At 37.6% G+C, this 21,649-nt stretch overlaps 2 protein-coding genes across 5 annotated transcripts in view; both read right to left on the bottom strand.

Annotated features, from left to right (window-relative positions):
* Positions 1-918: 918 nt before the first annotated feature.
* On the bottom strand, positions 919-15,020 carry LOC119074831 (KAT8 regulatory NSL complex subunit 1). 4 transcript variants are annotated; one of them, XM_037181124.1, is made up of 12 exons: positions 12,132-12,289; positions 9,662-11,453; positions 5,644-6,057; positions 5,416-5,576; positions 5,120-5,326; positions 4,842-5,040; positions 4,555-4,671; positions 3,964-4,027; positions 2,197-2,424; positions 2,052-2,124; positions 1,802-1,932; positions 919-1,743 (listed from the first exon to the last, which is right to left on the bottom strand). In XM_037181124.1, the coding sequence occupies exons 2-12, from the start codon at positions 10,906-10,908 to the stop codon at positions 1,693-1,695; spliced, it is 2,892 nt and encodes a 963-aa protein (XP_037037019.1). In that variant the 5' UTR covers positions 10,909-11,453; positions 12,132-12,289; the 3' UTR covers positions 919-1,692. The 4 variants fall into 4 exon arrangements, with proteins under 4 accessions (XP_037037019.1, XP_037037016.1, XP_037037017.1 ...); XM_037181121.1 differs by having other exon boundaries at positions 919-1,709; XM_037181122.1 differs by lacking the exon at positions 12,132-12,289 and adding an exon at positions 14,773-15,020 and having other exon boundaries at positions 925-1,709.
* Positions 15,021-20,778: 5,758 nt separating this feature from the next.
* Positions 20,779-21,649, bottom strand: part of LOC119074825 (dual specificity mitogen-activated protein kinase kinase 4) — a 54,005-nt gene continuing 53,134 nt past the window's right edge. Inside the window, exons 6-9 of the mRNA XM_037181115.1 lie at positions 21,516-21,610; positions 21,310-21,450; positions 21,152-21,237; positions 20,779-21,083 (exon numbers count right to left, since the gene is read on the bottom strand). Coding sequence (XP_037037010.1) covers positions 20,894-21,083; positions 21,152-21,237; positions 21,310-21,450; positions 21,516-21,610 — 512 coding nt within the window. The 3' untranslated portion in view covers positions 20,779-20,893. The remainder of the gene's footprint in view (positions 21,084-21,151; positions 21,238-21,309; positions 21,451-21,515; positions 21,611-21,649) is intronic.

Below are 21,649 nucleotides of genomic sequence, written 5' to 3'. Positions count from 1 at the left end.
CGTCTCTCCTCTGACAAAACGGAATGGTTGAGGGAGGGACCGGAATAGGGAAGAAGATTTGGAAAAATTCTTTTCAGTAACCAATTGGGTTGAAAGAAATTTAGAATCGGTCAGTAGTCACCGAGCTTGCGATTTTTTCATAATTTGATCGGGATGCAAGGATTGTTTCTCCGTCGATGACTCAACACAGTAATTGCTGCTCGTTTAAAAATAAAAAAACGAAAAAAACAATCGTTTCATAGCCGCGTATCTGGAAATCTTTAACGGGGTAGGGGTTTTGTCCAATGAAAAATGTTTTGGTTCACTGATCCACTGGATGTTTTAGTGATTTGTAATAAATTGTGACAGTTCAAAAGTCGGCATTTTCCATTGGTCAAAGTGACGTTTTAAACGTCAAACGAAGAAAAATGGTTATTTGATTAAATTCTGCGACAATATGCTTTTGATGGACAGAATAACTCGGCTTATGCTCGGCTATAAATCTAATGGTTTGCATTAAATAGTTATTTTCCTAACGCATGCTAAAAAAAGCCTTGTAGCATAAGTTAGGAACAACGTTTTTCCTAAAAGACGTGGGAAATAAGCGATGAAGTCGCGATATTTCAACGCACTAGTTAGGAAATAATTATTTCTGATTCCACGATTCAGGTCCTATACAGATGAACCGCAAGTTCAAAGGACTCATAGTTGAAAGATTGCATCACTACACTACTTGACATTCTTAGTTCGATATCATCACTTACTCCTTAATAAGGAGTCATTATTATGCTCTTCGATAATGCATCACATACCGTGTAAATCGCATAGACAAACGGGAATAGAATCTTGACTGGAATCATCGTTGGCAAAATGAAAGGTTTTTCACCGACAGCGAAAAATAAATGAAAGTTCAGGTACACATAGACACACAGACAACGATTCGAGTGGTAGATCAAACTTTTTTTTATTTATTAGTATTTCGACATTATCCAAACGTTCTTTGATAGCAACATAGATCAAATATTGGTGTACAAAAAGGCGGCAGCAGCAAAAAAAAATGTGTGGAAAAATTACGTGATTCATTTACTATAACGTGTACTTTTCGCTTTCTATTTACTCTTCAAGCATACGTCAATCGTTTCAATGGAAAATTGAAAAAAAAATAATGAAAAAAAATCATGAACGAAATCAAGTCAACTTAATACAAAAATTACTACCCGCGGGCGCATAATTTACAATCCTAAAAAAAACGAACGTTATTCCCCACATCGCACATCTATGATCTCATATCAACACACACACTCTCGGCGGTTTTACAGCGACAACAAAACCGAAATTGGTTTAAATTCGAAGCGCGACGCGAATCTAATTTTCAAGCTGTTAAAAAACGGATTTTTTCTTTTTAAATTTTAAAATCGACTTGGCGGTTGAAACCATTCCGGATCATTGGGATCTTCGTCTATCATGCCCGATTCAACGCTTTCCGTTTCTTCGTCACTTCCAATGGATGTCGGTCCCGACAGGTATGACATTTTAAAACTGTAATCACCTCTCAAATCGTCAACGATGCGTTTGTATGTCGCCTGGGAGGTAGTTTCGTGGGCTGCTATTGAATCGGCACCGACAACCGTTTGCTGATCCGTCTGATGGTTCGATGGCATTTTTTGTAACATTTCTTCGTATGATGCTTCGGTTAGCGGAAATTCTAATGGCTCAAACGGTTGAATGACCTAAATTGAACGTCGTTTGTTCGATGAGAACCATCTTCTTTCATAAATAACGACAGTAATAAAATGTAAAAGGATAAACCGACGGCACTTACCTCTCTCGGTTCGGGTGAGTTACTTCGATGTGATTGATCTTCGACGGATTTCTTCGATGACAATGTACGACGTCTTTCTGGCTTTAACGTATTTGGATCTATTATGTTGCCATTTGATGGCTGACCTGAGGCTGAAAATTCAATTGAAAATTTTGGATTAGATTTGAAGCATCGAAAACAACAACTTAACAACTGCACTGTCTACCGCCCTCACAATGAAATTGGCAACAAAATCAGAAATTTTCATTACCTAACGGACAATCCGTAGTTGAATCTTCTTGTGATGTGAGTGGAGTCGACGGAGGCGCTGGCGATGGCACCGACTGAAAAGTGAATAAAGAACATTTTAACGGCCGTTTCCGAATGAAAACAATCTTTCGCTTATGCACACATACCTCATGGTCGCCAACACCGGCTGGTGTTTCTGGCGCCGGTGATGTTGGATCCGGTGTATTTGCTCCACTGGAATCCATTTGACTGTCGATGCGACGATTCGCTCTTGATCTCGTACTCCACGGGAATTTCAGAAATGTCGAAAACTTTTTCCGTTCGTCCAAAAAGGCTCGTTCATGGCGAGCGATCATTCCATCGGACGAAATGTCTTCTTCTTCCTCTTCTTCGTTCTGAAAGCGAGGAAAAGAGTGGGTGGTTAACAATCAAGTAGTTCAGAATTGGCGACGGTGAGGAATATTCGGTATAAAATTGGCATAGTTCACGTGTCGGTAAAGTCAAACAAATTTTATTATAAGTTTTCTGCAGCTGTTCTACCAGTGGTTAACTCATATTAGCACACATACGCCTTTCCACGCGTTTCATAGTAATTACTCGGTGGTAAAGAGTGAACCAGCTGGTAGAGCAGCAAAATTCAGACTAAATTTGGTTGACATCAACTGTACAATTGATACAAAGTGAAGATCCCGATGATTGTTCATTTGCATGCCAATTTTCCGAACGAATTGAACAATTCGGAGCCTTCGTTATATTTGGTCGTAAACTCAGCAATAAACAAAAACTTTTAAATGTCCCTGACGTCTGTGCAAACCTTCATGTATGAAGATTCAATACATCAAGAACTCGGAAGTGCGATTGGCTAACAATCCCTTTGTGCATCATATTTCTGCAACAGCTTCTGAATCACCAGCTGATCTTACTGGAAGTGTTCATATCACATTTGTACTCACTTTAAGTCACACTAAGTTCACATATATGTGAGAAGAACACCCGATTTATGCGATTGTACACAAATATTGCAAAATCAACCAGCTGGTGAACATAACAACTTCAGCCTATTGAGACCGGAGAGCCACGTTCCTAACTCTTGATGTGAGTCGAACCGTGCCTTGACATATCAAGATACAAATTCACGATAATCTTAATAGAACCGGATTCGAGTTCTCCCGTCTTGATATATCAATTGACAGTGCCGTGTCTACATGTGAACCATGTGCTGTAAGAAAAAATGGCGCTCTAAATTTATGAAAGAGGGACGGAGCCCGAAAAATGTAAATCTTTTGCGCCATTTTTTGTAAGTCCTAACTAACGATGGTCCAGGGTGCTGAAAAGGTTAGACATGGCACTGCCAATTCGAACGCTCTTGAGACCTGATAGATCTACGGCTCGAAACAGGTTTAATTCAGGTAATGAGAGTCAATTCAGTCAAACATCTCGTAGAAATCCCAGTAATAGGTTGAATGGATATAATTACCACGGTAGATAACGTCAGGACGAGGCCGAAAGTTGAACTGTCCTTTTTGAATATGTTTACTACCGAAAACGTTTATCAATGAAGGAACAATAGGTGTTCGGACTACTGGTACATGTCCAGAGACCGGTGTGCCCATCCTATATCGTTCAATCGAAAACTACAATTATTTACTTCAAATCATACCACATTTGTCGGGATTTCTAGAAAGCGTGTGACTTAACTTCGGATGACTTGCATTAAACCTGTTCCGAGCCTTTGATGTATCAACAATACCATTCCGAGTACTTGATACGTCACCAAATGAAAATGTTGGCATATCAAGACTGGAGGACTTGAATCTTTTTGCATAATTTTTAATGTAAGAATCTTGTACTTCCTTCAGAAACAAATACTTCCAATAAACTCAAAGACATAGAAAAGAAAAAAAAGAAGAAAAAATCAAAGAAAAACTTCTCACCTCTTCCGCTGGATTAGTCTCATCGGTTTTTATTTCCGGTGTATCATCATCACAAACTCTCCATCTGCAAAATGTTGATTATAAATACGATACGAACGGGAGGAAATTGGTAATTAAAAAAATCTTTTTGTCTTTTTATGTTCGAAGGATTTGGTTGATTAAAACCAAACCGACTGGGATGTGTGATGGTTGCTTTTTTGACACATTCATGCGCTACTTTTTCGCTCCAATCAAGTTTACAAGTTTTCTACAATGTTAGCAAGTGTGTTGGGATCCGTACAATTGTAACCATTGCACGGACCATAATTCTTTTTTTTTTGCTTGCATTTATATTTGCCATTCCATCATTTTTTCAGTTTTGATTTTAGTCTTAGTAGAATTGTGATTTTAAAGTGGATTTTAAATTGCACCACTGGATGGGGGTAGTCTCGTTTGTTTTTCATTTTTTTTTCTTTTCTTAAAATGGAAACAAATGCACAAGAGACTACGTTTGCAATTATAATTTTCATTTCTTTTTTGTTTTTGTACTTTCAATTCGGTTTGGTTTGAACACACACTGCTTGGGTTGCACACTACATCTGGAACACTTACTTTGGAGTGGGAATTTCTTTGTATGGCAGTGGTTCGACTCGAGTTGACGCAGCCACACTATGTATTACAATGTTATCGATATCGTACGAGTTTCGATTTTTTCTATCAGAGTAATGTCTGCAAAGGGAAAAGAAAGAAATGAAAAATTATTTCAAGCATTTGATGCCAGAGATGCTAATGTAGAGTAACAACAAAATGGCCTTGTAAAGTCGACTAAGAAATTCCAAGATCTTTGTAAAATTGACAGGAAACTTTATGGTTGTTGGATGCGATGAAAAGGTACTTACTCTCTTGTTTTGTGGCTGCTTCCCTGAGTCGGTGATGCATTTCTACTGCGCAATATACCATTCGGTCCAAAGTCACTGTCTTGCTGAACACCATCCGTTGATAATGGCGTTGATGGTGCCGTTAGAGATTTATAATCTTTACCCAGCATTGACGACATTCTTCTGTTCATCTTAATTTTCTTTGATTTTTTCTTCAATTCTGAAACGGTAAACGGATGCACACGGATTAATGACTCGGACTCGACTTAGAAGTTAGTTCGGTTGGACTAGTAACGTACTGCTTGCTAGTAGATTGTATTTCTTTTGATATTTGTATTTCTTTTGCGCCAGATCATACGGCTTTTTCGTGCGATGTTCATCACGATCAGCCGTTTTTTGCAGCGCCATAATTGATTTAATTGCAGATTTAGATGTGGAGCGAACAGCTTTGTGTTGAAAGTCAGCTGAACGTAATGTAGCCTCGATGTGGACACTTTGCGGAACATCTGTAAACAACAAGTTCGAATGTAAGTTCAGTTGGTATCGATTGTACCGTCTGTAGCATTCGGATGGAATTGGGCTAGGGATGGTGTACCTTCTGGAAAGCTAATAACAGGATGAAATCCAAAATCCAAAACAGCTACCCGATCCGGCATTGGAATCATATCTGGTAGATCTCTAGGTGCTGTTGGGTCTTGACGACCGGTGCATAGGGCACATGGATGTAGTGGCCATTGACAACCACATTTAACAGTGCTGTGAAATGATAAGTGGACTTAAGTCAATACCCTTTCGTCTCTTTCACTCGCTTAAACGTTTTTACCTTTGTCGGGCCGCTTTCTTCGAGATGGTATGTAAATTAGTGGTCTGAAGTAGTTTGCGTTTGCGAAAACCGGATCGTTGGAAACCCCTTGTTCGTGACGAACCATATGTCATATCTGTGTCAGAGGCTCCGTTCGGAGATTCAATGTCCAGTGGTTTTGAATTGCCTGGCAGTATGCCACGATATCCATTCAACGACTGTTGTGGCGGTGGTTCAGTTTGACTGTCTTCGTAAGCTGGCAGCGACGGTACGTCTTCCAATATAACGGCGCCTTTTTTACGTTTTATTTGGTTGTGTAAATCAGAATGTTGATGGATTCGATATTCCAGGTCAGATATTTGTGCGAGTAGCCAACTCCATCGTGAAGCAATGCCAGCTCGGTCACGATTCCAACGCCAAGCGGCGCGTTTACCACTGAAATTATGGAATGATTTTTTTTCAATTAAATGGGATTACTAAGTCGAGTCTACGATGGTGTCGAAAATGCTTTTTGGCAAAAACAGAACAGACATCGCTAGAACGAGCGCTAGTTTTCATTTGACAATGTAAGATTGATCATGTTATCTTATCTATTAGAATTTCTGATATAATGAGGTTCAATAAAAAAAAAATATTTTCTTTCGTAACATGACTAATTACTGTATAACAATCGTGCCAGCTGGGAAATCCAATAGACCTGTAATATCGCGCATGCGAAACGATTTTACGTTTTATATTGGACAGTATTTCCATTAAAACAGAATAAAATGTTTTCACGGATTCCAAACCTGAGGAAACCCTCCGGAATCCTCCTTTATTAGTCGCCGACATCAGTATTATTGACAACGAAAGCATTTTACATTGTTAGATGTTACGTGTTCTATATTCTTCTGTATTCTAAAACACTAATTCTTTGCGACTTTTCTTTCTGATTATCGATATCTACCGATTGGCATTTGATTGTTCGGGACACAACGTTGGCGCGTCGAATAAAAGACTTCAGAGAATCATGTCACAAAGCTCGAGACGTCCCTATTAGATTAGATTTTAGATCTAGGGAGGCTTCTAACTGATACGCAGAAACACAGAGCAAAGATCCCGATGGGAAAATCACTTTTGTGATTAATGTGAATACGCACGGTTAATCAGTGATTAACCATGATTAACCATGATTAACCACCATGTTTCACGATTAAGTGAGTTTTGCGATGATTCGTCATCACGTTAATCACGTCAATGAAAAAGACTGATTTTCCCCTCGAGACATCCTTTCTTCCTTGCTTTGCTTCTGTAATCATTCAAATTTTCTTGTTTTTGATAAGAAGTCACTAAGACGCTTTCCATCCGAAGATGACCGATCCTTGTCATAATAACCGAAGGTGAGAAATCCCTTTGGAAAATCACAAGCATTCCAAAACCATTTTCTGCAAATTCTGCAAGTATGCAAATTTCGGAGAATGTCGAACATTGAGTGGCTAAGGAGTGAAAATGGTCTGGGAAGAATTAAAAGAAATTATTTGACGAGTGGGAGCAGGATTTAAATGTGTGAACACGTTCGGTAGAGCGGTTCAGATGATATCGTTTATGTCGTATTTCCTGTTCTAACCAACGCATTCTTATATTTCAACAAATACCTTGCTACCCCGACCCCAAAATATTTTTTTTAAATTCTAATTCTAATTCTAATTCTAAAGAAAACGGATCCCGCAGTAGCATTCAAACGGCTTTATTTCATTTCATTTATTCATCTTATTTAAAATACTATTCAACATGATCAGCGTAACTCTAGCTTGCTCTTAACAATTCAAAAGAGCTGCTATTAGCCACTCACTTCTCGACATTCTCTGAATTCTTCGTACACCATTGAGTAAATTGCGTTTTTCTCGATTCTAAATCATAATCGTAATCAACATTCAACAATTACAATTAACGCTGACAGTCTCTTTAATGGACTTGTAAACTGCGACCTTTTTATGTAAGCAGGTCAAATTTCTTCCTCTTACTCTTATGACTCACATAAAAGCGATAAGAGCCAGTCGCTTATGTTGTTTATATTGTTTGCTACTATCTCCGTTACGAGCGTTTTATAAATTATTATTTTGCCTGTATTTAAGATAAACGTGGGTATAGTAATACGTCAACCACATATAGTTACACAAGGTGTAAGGATGTATGTTTGTATCATCGATGGGAATTTCTTACTTCAACACCACTAAGGGATTGTTGTAATAAATTAACTACCAACGCAATTAGCTCAGTTTTCATCGGTTGGAACAGTGAAGGATGGGTCTGATAATGTGATAGGTTGATACTAAGGATGCCGGGGAGGTTTTGATCCTGGTATCCAACCCTTCCGACGACTGATGTTTCAGATTCAAGAGGCAAACATTTCAATCTTCCAGAATTTTCACTGATGTTGGCATAGTGAGTTGTATAGGGCTTGGTACTCTGTGTATGAAACACTACTCGTTGTTCCAATCACCTATGGATTCTTCTCAGTCTGACCTCAGTCTGATCTTCTGAGTCAGAAGTCGTCAACAGAAATTGTGAGGAAAAAATATATTTTCTTAATATTGCGTGTAATGAATTTGGGGTGGTGGTTAAGATTTTCGTTTAGCAGACGCTAAGTGAGCCGTTTACTCACAAAATAATAGGGACAGCATAATTCGATAATCTTTAGAAAGCGTAATTGATCATTCCCACCGAAGTAAACAACAATTGTAAACGTATTTGAGATGCAACGTTCGCCAAGTGAAACTAATACTGCCACCACATCAAGACTTCAATTATACTTAAAAAGTAAATTGCAACCGCAATGGTTACCGTCATCATAAATGCCACACTTGAAATGCTTAACCCACATTTACGACAGAGATCGCTTTGTAACAACAAGAAACGTTGAGTCTCGTCTTTGATTCGAATTTATCAAATCGATTTGAATTTTCCTTATCTTTTCATTAAACGTTTCGCCAAATTGAACGGTTGAGTGTGTCGTCTTTTTTCATAATATTATAGCAAGCGAAGGTACACGTTCCCGATCTACTTGTTATTGTGTGGAATTACGACATTCTAATGGGAAATGGTTTCAAATTTAATCGGTTTTGTTTGCAAAAATTGTTAATTGCCAAACAAACATTTTGTTGTCGATTCCAACTGTGTAGGTAGTTAGATCCGTAGACTGAAGGAACTGGTTAACTGTTTTGTTTGTTTGGAGTGAAAGAAATATTTCCGAGCGAAACAGTGTGATACTCGTACCATGTGTGTATCTACAAACAATGAGCACATTTAACAGTGACCGGATGATTCAAACTTCTTAAATTCAAAATGATCAACAGACATGTTGTTCATTCAGTTCAGTTTGTTTTGTGTAAAAACACGCCCCGAAAAAAATGACTGGAAAGTGATTTTACCGTAAAAATCATCAATAGATTCGGATGACTTGTCCGTTCCGCCGTTCCGCGTATTACTTAGGTCTAATGAATTCTGTTAGGACCAACAAATAATTGTACAAAAAGAGCCTTACAACGGCATACATTGTAATGTAGGTAATGTAGCTGTGATCCCAGTACCCTGAATTCGTCTAGCATTTCAAGATTTTCTAAACATCTGAAACAACCCGAAGTCGATAGGAATTCTAACCATCGTTACTCATAGTTAAAGTCAACCGAATTTGTGGCTGAGTTTGCTTCAGCAGTTTTACCAGTTGTTCCACTAATACGATTCCACTACTTTTGAGTGCTAATGCGGTTTTGCTGCTGTAGTGTGAGTGACTATGATACCCGTATATCGATGTATAAGCACTGTGTATGAGTGGAACAGCTGAAACAGATTTCGGGCCGAATTTGGTTGACATTAACTGTACTTAAACGGTCAAAACCCGATGGTAAAGAAGATCCATAAGGTTTTTACTAGTGGCAAATTGTTGTAAATTTTAACAATGAACCCTTTTCATATAGTCGAGACCGTATTCATCTAACAATCAACAAACTGTCCACTAGACTAAGCGATAAGAAAGTAATGAAATTCCCTGTGTACTTACATTGGCAATGACTGTTGTGCCGGATTGTTATAGGTCACCATTTCGTCGCCAGACTCACCACCCGAACTGCTAGCAGTTGCATCCGAATCGATTGCTTTAGCAACATAATGCATTTCGGCTTGCAACAGGCCGGCCGTATGTTCCAGTTGATTATTGCACTCACTGTCGAAACTGGGCACACAGCTGGCGAATTGAGGTTTTGGTATCGATTTTAGCGACAAACTGGTTGCATCTGTCGATGGGCCCACTCGCGCCGATTTTTCCTTCAGAGAACTCTGTTGTGACGTTGAGACGAATTCCAAGCGTTTCAGTAGCGTTTTCATCGAACATGCAACGGTCTGTTTGGACTTCTCGCTTTGCAGATGGGTCAACGGAGTCATGGTTGATATTGACTTGCTTTCGCGCTCCTTTCGCTTCAGCATCGACTGAGTGTATTCGAAGAGACCGTTTATTTCCTCGTTGATGTGATGGCCCATGGACAGGGCTTGCAGTTTCCTGAGACGACGAATTAAAAAGTCCAATTTTCTGGTCATTTGTGATTGACGCTTACTAATTTCGTTTCGGATTTCTTGGGTATCTGGCTCTTTGACCGGCGTCGAAACTTCTTCCAATCCCATATTCATGTCCATGTTCATATCATTGAACAAGGACAGTCCACCAGCAAGATCACATAAGTTATCACTTGTCGGAGCGGAAACGAAACTTTTAAACACTTGCATCAGATCAATGTCACTGGTCGATGACAGTTCACCCAGCATTTGTTCCATTTCGGCATTATCCTTTAGAAAGTCTTTTTGCAGCCCCATGATCTCCTGGCTGTTTGTTGGCGTACCACCGGAATTCGTGTGAGATTGAATATGGTCCGTGTGTTCCTCTATCTCCGGTACACCACCGGACGTGCTACATTCAACATTCGTTGGCTGTTCATTGCTAAGACAGTTTGATGTCGAACAATCGTCAATCGGTTGCTGCTCCATGGACGTGTCAACGGATGGACCGTTTGCTGGCCCATTCGACAGAGTCTGTTGCGGTGGTTCAGTGTTGCTCGTTTCTTTATTCGTATCAAGTGGCGGCGAAACACAAACGAGTTGACCGTTATTGCTGATAGTCAAGTATCCGGGACGGGGCGATGCTCCAGTAGCAGGGGAAGAAAGTTTAGCTTGTTGACTGACTAGCTCGGTTAGAGCTGGTGCCATTGCGGCTGCTGCATTTGATTTTGTCACAGACGCATTGGATCTCATTCCCATCGGCCGCGCGGAATGAATGGTTTGTTCGTTCGCTGTATTCGATTGACAATTCAATAAAAATCACTAGAAATTCGTGTGTCGAGTGAATGGAAATAAAGGATTTGGCGCGAATTTACGTTTCACGGTTTGAACTCGTTGGTATTTCAAAACTGTTTATCAACACACCAATTCATTATTTTGGATTTTAAATGTACCACACACACTGGTCAGACTATTTTACGGTTTAATTAACTCTATGATTTCGGTTCACTTCAGTGTCCAATGTCTTTTTTTCGAAGGCGAACTTAGATTCACTTTCGTTAAAGAAAACTTTGTCTGTTTACTACAATTTCTACACAATTTGTTTCCTCAATTCTTTGACATCCAAAATCTTTCAGTTTACAGTAATTTCTGCTCATCAAAATTTGTTCCGAATCGAAGATCTCAATCTCCCGCTAATTCCATTACAAGGTAAATATTTGCTTCAATCAACACAGGAACCGTTTTTGACCAACGCGATTCACATTTCTTCCAACATAATCATCGAATATGAAGCAGAAATTCACCTAAAAACGAAAAATGATGAAATTAGCACGATAACAAGGAAAGGGCGAAATACAATAAAAAAAAATTATTTAGAACAGGAAGCGTTTCCCATGTGAATGTAATGTACATATTGGGCTGTAACTCGGTTATTTTATGAATTTTAGTTTTTAGGTTACTTGGAAAATGAATAAAACATTTCCAGAAACCAGATTCATATGAATAATGTGAATTACAATCGATATTAAAATGAGAACAATGAACTGCGAGCTTCAATAATTGATACCAGAATGAAAAACGTTGTTGGATTATTACGAAATCAAATTCGCCGCGATATGTTTGTTCGAATGAATGCACGATCGAAAACGTTTTTCTTTTCTTTTCTACAGCAAACAATGCGGATTTAGGCAAATCATTTAACCATTTAGCCATTCACTGAATTCGTATTTGGTCACTACATTACGTCGCCGTACTGGTTGGACGAGTGAAAAATGCGGAAAATCTTCTGCAATATCAGAAAATCTAACGAAATTGAGACGCTCAAATTAAAACACACAGCATACACGCACACAGCACCCGTCGCCACCATCCTAATAAGTCGCAACAAAAACATTTTCGTTTCGCCGCGAACACACAAAAAAAAAGTCACTTTTGATTGCACATTTTTTATCGCAACGAAATCGCCAATTTCGAGTACTTACTGAATGTTTAAAATGCACCGAACCCACTTTGTAACAAAAGAAACTTTTCCAAGTTATAATCAGTTTCAGTATTCAACGAAAAATGGCTTTTTTTTCAGCACAGCTCTGTTGGTTGATTTTTACAACAATGGCGACCGAAACGAAAATTTTTGTTGAGGGAACATGTTCGTTCATACAATGAACACGGTTGGTCTGCTCGCCTCGCATGTATGTCGGTCTCTTTTCGTCTTGCACGGAAAGACATTCCATCAATTTTATAAAAATGTTCGCGTGTCGTTGATATGTTCGACAATTCATTTTGCAACCATATTATTTCGTACATGGTAGAAATGATGTGATATACATTATAGTGATGGGTATCCGTTGTCGTATACATATACATATATCTTAAAAATGAAACCAAAATCGCATATTCCCTTCCGCATATATGGCGGTTGGTTTTGAATATTTGTTGTGTGTTTTCGGTAAACGTTGTTTTGGTAGATTTTGTTGGAAAAAAGACCTTGGATTACACTTTAAGAAACTGTAAGCTTGATTGCAAGTTCTATTGGATAACAGAATGTACATTCGATCAATTACCTAAATATGAGAATGCCAATTGATGTTCGAGTTTGTTATCCATTGCCTTTGTAAAATTATTTGAGCTGTATGAAAGGGTACAAAGCAGAAACGATACGACACCTTTTGGTAGCTACCTGTCGAAAAAAGGTCAATGAGAAACGTTATCCCTTATCGCCAAATGAGAGCATTCAAATAACATCGGAATGTTAACATTGGTTTCTATCACCCAGTACAGCAAAAAAAATGTGTTGATAGTCACCAAGGGCACAAAGGTCACGTTTGCCTTCGACAGTATTGTTTCTTTTTGCAATCGTTTTAGCATTTGGGCGTACGTTTATTAAGCCATTAAACTTTTGTCATTAGGCACAATATTTACATAAACTTTCTGTTTTACAGGAGAGTGGAAAATGCCAATTATTTTTGGATGGTTCTCCACTTACTGTGGTATTATCTACGTACCTATGCTGCCGATTTTTTTTTTTTTGCAATCAATTTATTACAGGAAGTAAGAAAACATCAAAAAATATCTACCATTTTTAACTGTCCTAGCCAAACAGGAAACTTGGGGCCATCAAAAATGATGTCACGCAAAAAACATGTGACCAAAGTTTTTATATTCTGTCTCATGTTTTGACCTTTGAAATTTTATACGACCAAAATTTCCAAAAATGTTTCAGATTCACTTAAGTTATCGAGTCATCAAAAACTCTTTTAGGAATTACTCCTAGATAATTAGTCCGATATTTTCCATCTGCGAACTTGACCTTGGGAATTTTATTCCTCGTTAATTGAAGCCACATTTTTGAAAATCGGTGGAGAATTACTTCAGTTATCGTACCATCAAGCATTACAGACATTTCAGTAATTTCAGTTTTTGCCAACATTTCATACATTCTATGAAACCGGTCATCTTGAATTTCAACGACCTGTTATCAGGTAAAAATTAATATCAAAAAGGTGGAAGATTTTTCGGCCCAGGCGTAATCGAAATACTTATTTGCGTTTTGTACAATTGATTTTTGCGAAAAAGCCTAAAATCAACCATTCAAAACACAGTCAATTTTCAGCATAAATTAGCTTCAGCTGTTTTTCAGCTGATCCATACAAACAATCACAACCGTTTATACGGTTTTACCACTATCATGCGCGTGCATGTAGCAGCTTCAACCGTATGAACAAGGAAAACCAGTTTTGATTGTATGTGTGGATCAGCTGAAAAACAGCTGAAGCAAATTTATGCTGAAAATTGACTGCCTTTGACTGTATATGGGATCGAAAAGACAAGACTTTAATAAAAAAAAACTCTCGTTTTCGGCTCCGAAACTTGACAACATAACTTATCATTTCATCCTTATGTAAGGTCATTTTATATCACTAGTTAAGTAAACAATGGGGAGTATTTAAACCGACAATTCTAAAATATGAAAGGACCGCATAAAATGAAGATTGAAGAATGATCGCCAAAAAAAGAATTGATCAGTTGAATAGCAAAATTGATCGTTAAAGCACCTTAGCGATCAATTTTATTATTTTCCTTTCACAAAACGTTGTTTTGAAATGATCAGATTAATTACATGCCAAAAGATCATTGTCAATGTCATTTGAGATGTCAAATAAATTGTCATTTTCATCCAGGTAACCTCAAAGTTCGAAAAATTTATTTTGAAATTTTCACTTTTTTGAGGTTAACTGAATAAATTTAACACTAAATTGAAAGAGTTTGAGAAGAAACAGCTATTTAACAATGATTTAAAGCAATGTAAAGAATATGATAAATACATTGTGCGACTAAGCACCACCGAAATCATCTTAAATCCATAATAATGGCAAATTTTCAAAGAAACGATTTTTTTTAGAAAATAGCCGAGAAACAATAGCCAAGACTCGAACCGCGAACTGAATCAAAGTGTTGATAAAGCAGTGCAGTGAAAACAGATGGAAAAGTTGATGGTTTGAATTGTTTGTTAAAATTGTAGTAGATTGGAGACGACGAATTTAATGTTTTTTTTTTGTTTTGAAAACACATAAACAATTTTATTATTCCTCTAAATGCAATTTTGTTATGTAGAAATCGGCTTACCAATGAATGCACTCTAAGTTATGCAGAATTCCTTACACCATTCGCACTGTAATCCAATTTCCATGCAAACCTTCTCCACACTAACTTCACAATTAATATTTTTGCAGCTCATTTTCAATGCATTTAACCTTCATGTAGACAAATTAAGCCATCGACCCGAAACACTAGATATTAAATCACGGAGCGGTAACTCGAACACAAAATTTCCCAATATTTTCATCTTACTTTGACACTTCTTCACCGATTTTTAACTGAGAGATCATCAAAAAATTTCTGCGATTGAAATCTGCCTTTTGACACATCGAAAGAAAATTTTGTCTTAAATTTTACTTTCAATCAATCTTTAAGCGACCGATTCGGAGCGATAACACTAAGCGATCGATGAAAGTGTATGAAATAGATTAACGGTCGCGAATCAACTATTTTCACACAAAATCTTTACGGAATCGTCGACTTATAACTTCCAAGACGACCGAATGCTGATGTTTGACTGATATACCCTCAACAAATTGTCAAGTACGTTTAGGTGGTATGTCATCACTTTGGGTTAACATTTGTGTCAATGAACGATGAGCCGTAATCGATATGAAATGGAAGCAATCAGCTGTTACATTATCATGCTCGTACATTAGTTAGCGAGCGTGACGCAATTAGGTTGAAAGTGACTTTGAGGACTTGTCTGCAGAAATAAGCATCGACAAATTCGTACTCATTTGTAAAAGTATTGGAACTCAATTTCATTTGTTAGATTGGATCCCCTTATGGTCGGAGTATAATGTTGATTTTTCAGCATGTCATTTAACAGAAGCGAGTCAGACAAGTAAGGGTGTTTGCTGAATGTATGTCGTTTGTCACTTCCAAAAGAAACAAAAATTTAATTCATGGATTTATCTGCCAATCTTCAATTTGATTGTTGATCGTACAGCGGCAGCTCTCAAGTTTTGTTCTCAGAATAGTTGCGGAAATTTTCATTCAAATGAATCAACCTTCAAAATATCGAATTTGATCTGAGTCGGCTGTTTTAGTTGGCACTGGAAACGAAGTTTTTCAATAAACTTTTTACACGAAACTCTGATAGCGAATTCGAGGATAAAAGTATGTTCTCGAAGAACTCAAATGCATCCGTTTTTTTGGATTGTCCTTGGAAATACCTCGAATCATGATATTTATCTAGAATTGTGTTCACAGGATAATGACTGTTCAACTTAGAATAATCGTTTACTCTGACTTTATTCGATAGATTCCATACTTTGATAGAGGTCAACAACATTACAGAAACTACCACATTCCTTTAATACCGAGACTGTTTATTATTTCGATCAGGAACATGGAATTTGGACCAAAGATTAATCGACAGCTTTTAAGTGACTTCCTCTTCAACCGCGTAGTCTTTTCAGTCGTTTTTGTTGAAATTGGAGCTCCATTTTAACTAGTACACGGATCCTAAATCGCGATAGTTCTGTCAGTCTTCGTCTTCCAATTTCGAGAATTGAGCATTCAACCAGCAATAGTCTGAATTTGACACTGAGTCTAGACCTCTCTTAGACCAATCTGTGTCTTTTATGCAAACATTCCTTGTGCACTCTCAGCTGACATTAACTTACGGTCAGTTGTAATATAACTTGGTGAAAACACTTATCATGGAAGTTTGAAATCTGAATCGTTTTGCAAACTTTGGCACATCTGCAGCCTTGTTTATTACAAATTCCATTGATTCAATTCCGATCCAGTTATCGGATCTTACCTGTCATTCATTTCGTACGTTGCATCTAAATGACATCCGTGCAGATTGCTGTGTGTGAACAACGGTTCTTTTAATTGACTCATTAGTCAAAACATTGACGATGATTAAGAAAATGTGTCTATTCATGTAAGCCGTTGAACTGTTTATCCGTCCATCTGTCGTATACATCAACTCCAAATACTATTGTGGTGCAACTGAGGGAACTGGATACCAATATTGTTGAGAGTTTTCGTCAAAAAAATTCACCGATGATTGTGATAAAATAGACAAGACGAACAGGACAAGCTTATTGGTACGATACAGGGTACTGCAGATCAGGCCGCGACAATTTTTGATGGGGGTGATGATATAAGAAAGGTTGCCGGATATAAATCCACTCGCAACCTAACTTTAAAGATTACAGAAGTGCCTCCGTTGGCCTTTGTTTCCTCTAAGTCAATTTTAAGCAATCTTTACGAAAATGATGAAAATGAATTGTATCAACTTGTGGTGTTTTTCTTCTTAGCTTTGCAGGGAGCAAGGGAGCCTCTGTGATAGTAAACTCTAAATATTTTCTTTTCAACATTTTTCGATCAATTTTACGTTTACGAAAATTCGGTGGAGGCGATGGAGATATATTTTTCCACTCTAACCAACGCGGTCTTATGCCCACCTTTTATGAATTTCCATGGTCGTAAAACTTATGGGAAAATTCTGAAAAAAAAAACATTTTTTAGGAGGCTACTCCCACTGACAATATTTTGAGGCTCCAGTTTCTAGAGGTTTATTTTACCGCACAAAACTTCGTCAAATAAGAACCTGCGATGTGTCAGGCAGGGTTGACGTGATAAGAAAATTTCCTCGGACCTCACATGAGTTTTCAACATTTCATTGCAAACTGGTCAAGTCAACCTGAACGACCTGAATAATAATTTTGAATATGACAGAGCTTATCCAAATCCACACACCAGTACAACATAGGCTCGTGTTTATCTAAAAAAAAATTAGGTCAACATGTAAGACTCGGAACAGGTCAGATATCCCTTGATATGATCCTGAATTTTAGGTCAACCTGAGAATATTTGAATCTGATCTAACACGACCTGAAATCTGACCTGGTTTACTTGAACTTTTACTGATTTTCAGATTTTAGGTAAATTCAGGTCGGGCAGATTTTTTTAGTTCAGGCTCAGTTCAAATCAGATTCACATAATCTGAGCTTCATGTTTCAGGTCGACCGAACCTCATCAGCCTGATAGAACCAGTCAGGTTAAGTAATCGATTCATATAATCAGGTTTCCGGTCAATATGTTTAAAGACCTGACCCGATATTTTCGAGTTGACCTGACGCGATAATAAGACGTATAATGGACGTTGTGGGAAAAAGAAAGTTTTGTCATTTTTCACTTTGACTTTATTCATAATTTCTATTTTAATAATAAAATTTTTACACACCATTTCATTTGATTGCAATTTACTATGCATTTTATTCGGGGTAAAATGCATCTAAAATTAAAACTTTGTTTTTTTTTACATTTTTTTTTCTGTTTATTTTTAATAATATTTTTTGTGTTGGTTTTTCTTTATTAAATTTTTTTTTTTCTTCTGATTTTTTTTTCTACTATTTATTTTGCATCTTATTCACGGTGGGACTGAACCAAATTTAAATAAAAAGGTCGGATAACCTCAACTTTTTTTTCATGAAATGTAGATAATATACATAAAAAATAAAAAAAATCACCGAGCCGTTTTTCAGAAAGTACTTGTCAACTGTTTGTAGATTGTCCCATGCATGTGTAGGACGTTTTTTTGATATGCTAAGCTAACGTAAGTATAGCCAGTGCTCTCAGCTTTCGATTTATACCATACTTGCCGTATAAGTTTGGAAAGTTTAGCAACTACTGTCCCTACTGTGTGGTATAAAAAATGAGTGATTTTTGGAGCCAAATTATATTTTTAGTTTTTCTTTTTTTTTTATTATTATTTAACAGAAATAAGATGAAAGAATAACAAAAATAAGGTTTTTCTTCAATTGTACAATAGTCATTTGTGTACCTGTTTTGGACGATTGATTTTAGGCAATTTCGCGGATTGTAGGCCGAACGAAGTGAGGTCTACAAGCGAAAGTGCCTTAAATCAACCGTCCCAAACAGGTGCACATGTGAGTTTTCATGCAGAGGGCCGGAAACCCGAGAAAATTCGAAAAATTGCCCTCATTTTCGGCCCCGAAGCATGAAAAATAAAAATGTCTCTTACTCTCCATTTTTTACGTATCGATTGAGGAGGCCCAAAGAGTTACGTATTAAGTTTTTTTTGATACCAACATCGAAAGTTGATGTAAAAAAATGCAAGTTATGTGTTTGAGCGGGGAGAAAGAAAGAATACATAAAGCGAAAGTCAATATACATAATGCGAAAGTCGACTACATAATGTAATAGTCGACTCTTGTCAACAAGTGTACTGCGATCAAAATTGAAATAAAGCGTGCGCCAGTGCGCTTATTGAAATTAACATACGAAGTTGATACTTTTTGTTGTTAATGATTTGTTAGTTATTTGTTAATTTTTGTGTGTGTTATTGTTGTGATGGCTAAATAATTAAATTTTTTATATACCAGGGGGCTGCCGCCCCCTGGACCCCCGCATTTTCTGGCTAAATGCCTTCATATTTCAACATTTTGTTCTGCTGTTTGCGATACGTATCAACTTTCGATGTTGGTATCAAAAAAAATAGTATGAACGACTCGGGGCAAAAATAAAAAAATTCAACCTGTGCGATTGAGGCCCTTGCCTTCGGCGCGGGCATCAACTCTCGCACACGGTTGAATTTTTTTACTTTCGCCCCTTGTCATTCAATGTACTATTATATGCTGCCTACTGGGGACGAAAGTTGAAAAATGTAAGCCCAAGGGCCGAAAGTGACAGAAAATTGTAAGCCAAAGCTTCGCTTTCGCCGCGTGGGCTTATACATCTGTCACTTTCGGCCCGTGGGTTTACTTTTTTTTTCTTTCCTCCCGCAGTAGGAAGCATATAATAGTTATTTGTATGCTTGCTAAGAGGACCGAAAGTAAAGCTGTCAATTCGCGGGGCGAAAGCTTTCGCTTTCGCCCCTTGAATTGACATTTCTTTACTTTCGGTCCTGTTAGCAAGCATACAAAACTTAATACGTAACTCTTTCGGCCTACTCAATCGATACGTAAAGTATATAAACATACTGAAGGTAATGCAAATGCTCAGCGGATCACAAATTTTACGGAACCCCAGTTTCGGGTTAATATAAGCCTTGTTATGTTGCTTGCGTGTCGTTATGCGTAAAATGTTGGTAGAAATGTGTTGTTCTACATAAAATTTTTTGTGTTGAGTATAAGGATGCAACCTAACAAAGTGAAATTAACTAGTGGCCAACGTGGTAAAAATTATATTCACCCGAAAGTAGGGTTCCGTGAGTTTTTGTAGATTTGCATTACCTATAGTATGTTCATATACTTTGGTGTGGCTAGTGTGAGGTGATCAAAAACCGAAAAATTGCAATTTTCTTACAGAAATTTCTCGAGTTACACGAAACGTTCATGGCCGTGTGGGGTGTCATATGAAAGGTAATTGCATGTTCTTTCAGGAGAAGTAGAGCTTACGGAAGTTTGGTAGCATCTACGATGAATTATGTGAAGTTGAAATGTTTAAGTGCTTACAAATTTGAGTTTTGTTATTGTCCGAGTGTTAATTTTACTTTTGAGTTTTTTAAATCTGCTATCCGTTACGGGTGCAGTTCGCTTAAAACGCAATGTAAAAGTCTTACCAGTATCGCTTAGTATAACAATTTGGTATAGGTTTTTAACCGAGAGCCGCAGATGGTTTGTTTACTTGACAGCTCTCTCTCTCTCTCTCACGGCTGTCTCACGGAGTACTTTTTGTTGAGTGGAAACCATACTTAAAGTTTTCTCCTCCACATCAAACATTTGTATTTATTTTACGTACTTTACCGGATTTCAGTGCAACTGACAAGATTCGGTTAGTGATCTCGAGCTCATGAATCAAAACCAAAAAAATGAAAACATTTTAACCCAAAAAATTGTATCTCATTAGCACTTCAACAACACAACGTGGTCGGGTTATTCGAAATCTAATTTATTTTAGTACGAGTCCCGATAGTTAAATAACGTGAACGTTAAACGTTTCAATCTCTTCACACAAAAAATATATTTTGTTTTTTTTCGTTCCATTTCCGTTCCATTTTGTTTAACACAAAAATTTAAGTTTCACTCACCCAACTAATCGTTAGAAACGATCAACACTTTTTTACGATTACTATTACTATCTTTTCAATATAAAGCCTACACGTCCACTGTCCCGCAATTCAAACAAAAGAAGCGCCGCACTATAAATATTTCCGTCCACAATTTTAATCAAACCAACTCTGTGCTGGTAAATAATCATTTGTCGTAAACATTGTGATGCCGTGGTATTCCATGTTTTCCAGTACGCCGCTAACATAAACGGCCACATCGGTGTGACTCCGTTCACCCCGTTGTATGAACGGATGTTGCAGTAATTTACTGTATTTCGGACGATCCGATTCTTCTTTTATTAAACTGAAACGGAAAGAAATTGAAGATTGACAACGCAGCCCATGAGAATGGAAGAATCAGTGTGTACGCACCATGTATTTACAAAATCTACAAATTCATCCGAAAACTCCATACCATTGTAGGACGTTGTAAGTCTTGGTGCCTCCCCCTGGACAACCTAAATTAATGAAATCGATCGAGTGTGAGTTTCAATAAAATTCTGCTTTGGTTTCTCAAGGCGTTCGCTTACTTGGTACAGTTGTTCGAATACTGAGCCCCACTTTGGATAAGGAAATTTTCCGATAGCAACTTCCATCAAGGTTATGCCTAACGACCACACATCACTACGTACGTCATAGCCCTTAGCGCGTTGCGGATCTATTCGCTCCGGCTAAATTAAAAGAAGTTTTTTTTTTTGGTTCAAGTTCATTTTCAAAATTAATTCGATTCTCTTACCGCCATGTACGGTCGACAACCAGCGTCTTTAGTCCGGGCAATTGAATCGACTAACTGGCCCGATATTCCAAAGTCACATAATTTAATATCACCACCTGCGAAACATTGAGAAACAAAACGATAGGAAACAATGC

This window comes from Bradysia coprophila, unplaced genomic scaffold, assembly GCF_014529535.1.
Source record: "Bradysia coprophila strain Holo2 unplaced genomic scaffold, BU_Bcop_v1 contig_151, whole genome shotgun sequence".
Classification (NCBI taxonomy): Eukaryota; Metazoa; Arthropoda; class Insecta; order Diptera; family Sciaridae; genus Bradysia; species Bradysia coprophila.
This window is presented reverse-complemented; position numbering and strand designations above follow the sequence as displayed.

Bases quoted from the DNA above. Each gene is read 5' to 3' on its own strand.
- LOC119074831 (XM_037181122.1), bottom strand. From the start codon at position 10,908: ATGGGAATGAGATCCAATGCGTCTGTGACAAAATCAAATGCAGCAGCC. The intron at 5,327-5,415 runs GTACACCATCCC...TGTTGTTTACAG, and splicing joins TGTTATTAGCTTTCCAGAAG to ATGTTCCGCAAAGTGTCCAC. The intron at 2,425-3,963 runs GTGAGAAGTTTT...CCTCGCTTTCAG, and splicing joins AGACTAATCCAGCGGAAGAG to AACGAAGAAGAGGAAGAAGA.